This window comes from Anopheles coustani, chromosome 2 (genome assembly GCF_943734705.1).
Source record: "Anopheles coustani chromosome 2, idAnoCousDA_361_x.2, whole genome shotgun sequence".
Taxonomy (NCBI): Eukaryota; Metazoa; Arthropoda; class Insecta; order Diptera; family Culicidae; genus Anopheles; species Anopheles coustani.
Genome location: NC_071289.1, coordinates 6,747,844 through 6,755,960, shown reverse-complemented (window position 1 = coordinate 6,755,960; position 8,117 = coordinate 6,747,844). Strand labels below are relative to the sequence as shown.

The 8,117-nt window shown below is 42.2% G+C and overlaps 1 protein-coding gene across 1 annotated transcript; it reads left to right on the top strand.

The window, feature by feature from the left end:
• Positions 1-1,448: 1,448 nt before the first annotated feature.
• LOC131267748 (uncharacterized) lies at positions 1,449-5,706 on the top strand. Its single transcript, XM_058270700.1, has 7 exons — positions 1,449-1,545; positions 2,183-2,928; positions 3,004-3,105; positions 3,341-3,449; positions 3,542-3,718; positions 4,000-4,113; positions 4,271-5,706. Exons 1-7 carry the CDS (start codon positions 1,449-1,451, stop codon positions 4,393-4,395), a joined length of 1,470 nt encoding a protein of 489 aa, XP_058126683.1. The 3' UTR covers positions 4,396-5,706.
• The last annotated feature ends 2,411 nt before the right edge of the window (positions 5,707-8,117 follow it).

Below are 8,117 nucleotides of genomic sequence, written 5' to 3'. Positions count from 1 at the left end.
AACTCATCCATCACGCGGGCGCCCATGTGTAAAGCCTTTCATGATGCGCAATTCTTTACGGGATCGTGCAATTAATTTTCTTGTCCTCACCTCACGCTGGTGTGGTGAAGGAAAGCTTGCCCCAGCAAAGCCCATCCCTTGCCATCGCTTCTAAAAAACATTGGCTTAGAGAAAATCATGTCTAACGAATGAAATGTTTGTTTATGCATTTGGACTATATAGAAATTGCTTCTTTCCACAACCTGCAAAATTGATGGTCAAAGATAAGCTTCATTGGATTAAGACCCTTGTTCTTTCCCACAATGTCGGACCGAACCAAATGTCATGCCAGCATTTTTGCCTTCTTTCCTTCCGTTTTCGTATTTCACTTTGAAAGCTTTCGTTGCGGTCTGCTCGATTGTAGTACAAAATTGAATTTCCCGAGCTATTGGCCTACGGCTGAGAAGGGATAAGCCGCCGACGGGCGATTTGGATGGATGGAAATTAATGAAAAAAAAAAAGCTAACCACACCCGCTCTTCTGCCGGACCTAGGTACGGCGACGTAGAAGTGTGTAGGAACGCAAGAGGGACGAATTATTGGATTTGAACGATGGGAAAAACATCGTTTCTGGGATGTATGCAAAGCCGCTTTTTTTCTCCTACGCAGGTCGGTACATAGAAGCGAAAGGACGATAATTGTTGGTGATGCTTTAAGCTTCTATCGAATCCGAATGACTAAAACATGGCTTATGTCTGTTAATGTTTTGGTTAGCGCTAGTTCAAAATAGAAGAAGAAACACAATGAAATAATTTGTATTTGTCATTGGCGTGAAGGAAATTTTACGTTGTTTCACACATTTGTTTTCAAAACTATGAAAATCGTTGGTATATAACTTGTTTAAGTTTTTCAAATCGTAAACTAAGACTGTTTACACTTTTAAATTAAAGAAAACATCATTTGTTAATGTAAACTAGAGATATATTTGCAACAACTTTTCCTATTAAAAGTTCTCTCAATCTTTTTCAGTTCCAGGAAACTCCGTCGATGGCAGCAAAGCCGCCCGTACAATGTTGACCTCGATGCCATCGTGCTAATAACAGTGGCTAAAAAACCTAAAACCATCAACCGAAAATCAATGTCAATCGACCAACACAGCATTTAAAATCGGGTCATCGAATCGCTGGCAGCGATGGATCCACCGAATGGCATGGCAGTCGGTTCAATGAGTTGTGTAATCGCATCACCACGACGGTCCCGTTAACGTTACTCGACGCCGAGTTGAAACGCTCGTTGCGTTGGAATTTATCCCCTTTTCTACTTCCATCTCGTTCATTGCATCGCACTTACTGACTAAAAAAACCACTAAGAGCTCGAGGGTAGAAGCGCGGAAAATTTAAATAGGAGTTCCAAACTCCCGGACGGCCGCAAGTCCACCGAACCATTTCCAAAGCACGGAAATTTGAACTAATGTCTGGTAGGAGCGAAAATAGAAGCAGACGGCTGGAACCACTCACAAAATGGTGCACGGTACTCATCATTTTGGAGTTTACGAGCGTTGGAAGTGGTGAGTATTTGTTTGCTTTTTCATATGTAAATTTTGAATTGAAAAGACTTCTTTATGTTTTTGAGTGTATAAGCATAATTATTTTTTTTGCATTACAAAACAAGTATAACAATATAGCAGAATGTTTTCCTTTCATCTAAAAATGCACTCATCCAATGACATCAATCAAGAGAAGCGATAGAATGAGAGTTCTTGTTATTTAAGCCACTCTTCAAAATTGAGAACGACAACTTTTTTCAACTGTTCGAGGAAATAGAAGGGGTATAATGCAAACAATTGTTTAAATAGCCTAGGGAGCATCTCAAGGAAGCACTTACTCACTCTACATGGGAATTGAATTTGTTTAGCAAATGGATTCCACGAAAGGTGACATTCATACCTTCACTTCGTTTTCTTGACTCCTTTGAGCTGCAATCACATTTATTAAAAGTTTTAAAAGGATCATCCGTTCAAAGGAAATGCTTCACACGCATGGTCTTTCTCAGAAACACATTGCGTCATGCAACAAATGACAAGGACTTTTGAACCATAATAAGAAGAAAAATTACACACATTCAATGTGCAAAAAAGAATCTACAAACAATCGCATAAATAAACCAACTTCACAAACCTGCTTCAACTATGATTTCATTTGCAGGCCTAATTACCTCCACCAGCAACAACATGGCTACGACCACCAGCAGTTGGTCACAGAGCCCTACTCCCCACCCAACATCCCCTTCGGGATATGCTCGTTCCACTCCTCTATCCACCTCAGTTCCTTCGAGTGAACCGCAGCCACGCTTTGAAGCACTTGTTCAAGAGAACTCACAAGGAGCGGTCGGTTCGAAAGGGAAAACGCCTCCTTTAAGCGGTTTAGAGAGGCTCAGAGAAACGATTCCGTCATCCACGCAGTTGACAGAAAACAGTGGTTCACCAAAAGATGGCCAGAGTGTTAATAGTAAGGACTCAAAGACGACCCTAAGGTCAGCCGATACCAACTCCACCACCTCCAGCAACACCTTTTCCGTGGGGTCGGGTGTCGTCGAAGGAAGTAGGTTTAGTAAAATCACTAGCGCCAATCTAATACTTGCCGACGATGGTAAAGAAGCGTCCGGGTCGAAGATAGGTCCGGGTCAGAAGGTTCCTGCGGGATTCACAACAAGCAGCAGTAGCAGCAGTAGTAGTAGTAAAACTAACGTCAAAACCCACCCTCGGGCAAGTGCTCCGTCCGAGGCCGAGCCCAGTGGCAACATGAACCGCCTCGACACGGGTGACGCCCTGGTTTCCGAGGGCAACGTCAGCAAAATGTACTTCGAAACCGACAACCACACGAGGATCGCGTCGCAGGTCGGCTCGATAGCGGTGCTCCCGTGTGCGGTCCGGAACATCGGTGAGGGAGTGGTAAGTAGGCCGTCGTCACCTCTGTCACCATTGATCCGATGTAGCCAATTTATGAGAACCATTCTCGCCCCGCAGGTGTCGTGGATTAGGCGGAAAGATTATCACCTACTAACGATAGGGTACACCACCTACAGCAGTGACGAGCGGTTCAACATCATTCACTCGGATGACACGGAGGTAAGTGGATTCATCACCGTTACATCAAAGAATGCGACACGCATGACTTTTAACGCGATGAACCACCATGCGCCTCCATCGTGAGCATAAATGACTGGGCGCCTCCATCAGCAATGCTTGGGAGAAATAAATCATTTAAAAATTCACTTTCGGAAGTAACAAATATTCTTAAAAATGTACTATGATATTAAACGTCGTAAACCTCATTTTTTTAAAAACTTTTCCTATCTCTCAGGAATGGCCTCTGCAGATAAAATACGTTCAACTGCGAGATGCCGGCCTCTACGAGTGTCAGGTGTCGACGCATCCACCGACGTCGATCTTTGTCAAGCTGGACGTCGTGGGTGAGTAATTAACACTCAGTTTCCCCATCCACCTTAAAGTCAATGAACTAATGAAATCTGATGCCCGGTTTGTATCACTTTGTCAATCACAGAAGCGAAAGCGGAAATTTTCGGTCCCTCGGAAAAGTATCTGAAGCCGGGATCGATGCTGAGACTGACGTGTCGCGTCGTGCAGAGCAATGAACCACCGTTGTACATATTTTGGTACCACAACAGTCGCATGATCAACTACGACACGCACCGGGGCGTCAATGTGTCGACGGAGGCGGGTAAGCAGAGGCTTTTCGCCAGGCTCTATCATCTCTGTTTCACTCGTTATCATTCCATGATTTCGAAGTTACATTATCCTTACATTTAATGGCTGAATGGAAAACTGTTACAGTTGCTCCAATTTTGCACAAAAGCGTCCTATAAAAGAGAGTGAATGCGAGTGAATGCTACTGTTCCTGTTCGAACGATTGCAGGACACATGGATGCATAATACCACCATTTGCATATTTAAATGATTGCCCAACCCGTTTTTACATCCTTCTGTCCTCCATTCTCTCAGATAATCGTTACTCGGAGCTCGTCATAACGCACACCAACACGCTGAACTCCGGAAACTACTCATGCGTGTCGAACAATGCCGTCGCTGCATCGACGCTGGTGCACATCCTGAATGGTAAGGTCTATTCACTTTTTTGTTTTCCTCCACTAGATGGTCACCAACCGATGTTAATCCCAGCTCGATGTGATATTCTCTGTAAAGAAAGTTACGTTGACGTTCAATGCTGAAAAATCTCCTCTTTTCCTCGTATTTGTTTGTATACTTTCTATAGGTGAAAACCCTGCGGCGATGCAACATGGCGACCACGGCAACGCAGTCCTTTTGGCATCGCACATGCATTTGCCACTTGCCGTCGTGACATATCAGGTGATCCGTTTTGTGTTAAAGATGTGTTAATGAACCGACATAAACCTTAAGAAACATCATTGATTTAAATCAGAACCATGTAAAAAGTAAATAAATCTGTACGGTGAAATTAAGTTAGCAAAACTATCCGACAGCAAAAACTCCCCAAGCACGAGAGATTCACTTATCAGGACCTAATTTAAAAACTTAACAGAGCGAAAGATATCACATTTTTTCATTCACGTCCACACCAGAGGATGTTAATCTTTCGTGCAATGTTAACGTCCGTTTCATAGAACAATAATTATAAATCTGATGCCACACGATAGCGCACAGCGACACAAAAACAGAAAAACCATCACTGATTAGTAGGTATTACTCCAGCATCCCATGTCTCGAAATCTTGAAAACCGAAGAAGGTCAAACTGTACATATAGTTATACGGAATAACATTAATCAAATTGCCCGTTGCGTTTAACGTACTGTGGACGATACTTTTATAGTAGAAAACGAACAAAACACTGAAAACCTGATAGAATATTGTGTATAATACACTCGAGTTACGGAATAAGCGAGAAAATTTGAAAACAAAACGGTCGCTGCTCGGAAACCATCCAAACACTAACCTAACATGAACGGATTGCTAACTCAACGTAACACAAATTGAAAGGAAATCAAAACCAAAAACAAAACACAAAACAGTCAGCGGGAAGTAAAATAAATTGTGAGTGATATTGATGAGATTCATACGAGAAGTGTCCTGTATAAACTACGATAAAGAAGAAGTGGTTCATCCCACGGGAGACACATTAGAGAACACACTATTGAATGTGATCTACCCTTTGCAAACATTGTAAAAAAAGTGGCTCCGGAAAACATCCTACAAGGTGAACATTTAATAAAACCTCTTCACCCGTTTTGGCGTGAATGATGAGTGTGACTATGTAATGATAAGAAAGGTAGATATAAAACATGGTGCACAAGACAAACGTCGAATGTACTCCAAATGAATTGGGAATGATAAACAGATACCACACCGAAACAAACAACATAATAACGACACTCATTTTCCCTGTGGTATATCTACGAAATGCACTAACCACGTAAAGAACATGTAAATAAAAGAGTGAAATCGAGTGAACGAAATACAGAACCTACCATCGCGATAAGAGAAAACAATAGCTAAACCCACAGATTTCACTGCAACTATGAACAGTGCAGCGATGCAGAAAGTCGAAAGAAAACCCTCCAAATCCGACCCATAGCCATGTCCAGACCTAAGTAAATAAACCCGCTGTTAGAGAACCTTGTGAACGAGAACGAAAGCTCAAATTATTGTGAGACGAAAATGGTTTAATAAAAGTCAACATATTTGGATTATAATGCAGTGAGTATTTTTCTTACATGAGAAAGGTAAAGTTATGAAAATTTCTCAACTCTGAACCTGAACGTTCTACGAAATGATAAAAATTGAATCTAACTCGAAAGAGAAAAACCTTCGTAATTGCTTTCTTTTGGTCTTTTTTCGAAGCTACAAGCGTACAGCGAAAATTAAATTCGTTCATTTTGTGTTTACCAAATGGTTAGGAAACCACCCATACTCAAACATTCGTCACCCCGGGAACCCCCGTTAGTACAAGGGAAAATCCATCGACCGAATCGCTAAAACAACTTAAAGCCCACGAGTAAACCTGTCGGTGGAAACCAACCGCTTTCGGTAGCAAATACGAACCCGCACAGCCACATCCCTTTTTCGAGTACTGCTTTTTTTTTTGCTCGTTCTATCGTTTACGCTCACGCCGTGCTTCATCGATGCCATCGAATCCGTAACGAAGCATCCGAAGCAAATTCAACTGATGTTTGTTTGTTGTTTTATTTCCTCGATGCCGCCACCCTGGGAACCTACCGACGGGCCATGTGTACCACGTTTACAATGCGATTTCACTTCCGTAAATTGAGTTCCTTTCCCCGGAAAGGTTCGGATCATCGCGGGTGCCCTCGCACGGAAACAAACCGAAATAGCACGGGCGAGGAAAAATCGGGGGGAAAAAAAGAAAATAAACGACCTCATTCTCAATACTTTGCAGAATATGTCTCAGAAACGTCGGGCACACCTGGTGACTAGCAGGTTTTCCTCGGTTTTTTCTCCTTCACCTTCACTTTTATGCTTCTTTCCGCATGCAGCAAATATGCGAGCGTACACTTTTCTACCTTTTCTTCGCTACATCCGCTTCCGGCAATGTGCGCAAAGTTGAGTATTAAGGTTGTGGAATTTTCACTGCCGTTTTCTTTTCTGCCGCACATTTCGATGCATAATAATAGAGCTGCTTGCGATTTAAGGTGATAATGTAATAATCCGGTGAATGACATTACGGTAAATTTATTGATAACACGGTTTCAATGGGAATGTCATTATTACCACAGGAGCGTAGAGTAGGGACTACGCATACAAGCACACGTCGGGTCGCTTTTGAAATGTTTTCCACGAGCTTTAAAATACACACGCATATCAGTATAGAGTTTGGCTACGATCGGGTGACTCGAAGCGGCTGTAGATAGGTCCAGAATGTATAATCAAATTTGGGCAACTTCCCACTCTCACACCTCTCCCACCAGCCTTCCTTACCCAAGGTACCTCGTGCTACCTTCCAACGCCGGATTTAAGAGGGTACACTTTTAACTTCCCTGCGCCGGTGTTGGAATTTCATCGTACCATCTAAAATAACTGACTTTGACAGGCGGTGACACGTGTACCATCTACGAATGGTACGTACTTGTCCATTGGAAAGGCTCAACGTTTCAAAAACTGAACCTGGGCATGGGGTATTATTTTTGGGGCGCCCCACGATTAGCATATAGATCTAACTGTGCCAATCATGTGTCACCGAAAATGCCATGGTTGATTTTTATGTAAGGCAGTTTCAACTCCCAAGGGTTCTATTGAAGTATACTAATTAAAACACCAAGAATATATTAGATTGAGGGAAAATGAACTTTTATGATGGGGAAAAATGCTTCACGCAATATATTGACTGAGGAAAATTGTCTTAAAGGTTTTTTTACAACTGGCTTTAGGAGAAAACACTAATGATCTGAAACCACCCGAGACGGTTTCGACAAAAGTCCCCGAAGATGTTTCAAAGATTCACCGTATCGTGTTTGTTGTCCTGTGTTCCTTAAAGTGCCTCACAAACATCATTTCGTTTTAAATAATATATTCTCCAGAACCATATCGAAACACGAAAAATGGGGAGGGGTTGGCCTCTAAGTTTTCAGTGTCGAACGATCAATTAAGTGGTGACGAAGAAAACTTCATCCGGTCGGTTGCGTCCTAAGCTAATGTTTGCATGGTTTCCGCTTTCTCTTTGGAAACCGAAGAAGTTCGATGAATAAACTATTACGATAAACGTATATCTTTGAGCACGGTTTCCCTCAAAACAGTGTGGTTTTAGCAGACTGCTCCGAGATGGTGGTTAAGGTGGTAGGAAGCTTTTGCTAAACAGAAGTGATTAACCAATACGTTGGTCATCCTTGGTGGCGATTGAAACATTCAATTTCTATTCTCCCTTCTCCGTTACGTCATACGGTTATTACCACACACGAGCAATAAAGATGTTCGACCTGACCCAAATCCCCATTCATTATTTAATGTCTTTCGTCAGAATGTAATTAGCACTCTGAATATTCATTTACTTATTTGCATTGCGAAATTAGTTTACGTCACAGGGATCTGCTTTTTGTGCCCGAAGTTTCATGGATTAAATTTACATTTT

Excerpts from the sequence above, each read along its gene's own strand:
- LOC131267748 (XM_058270700.1), top strand. The coding sequence starts at position 1,449 with ATGTCTGGTAGGAGCGAAAATAGAAGCAGACGGCTGGAACCACTCACA. Across the intron at positions 1,546-2,182 it reads GTTTACGAGCGTTGGAAGTG|GCCTAATTACCTCCACCAGC; the intron begins GTGAGTATTTGT and ends TTTCATTTGCAG. Across the intron at positions 4,114-4,270 it reads GCTGGTGCACATCCTGAATG|GTGAAAACCCTGCGGCGATG; the intron begins GTAAGGTCTATT and ends TACTTTCTATAG.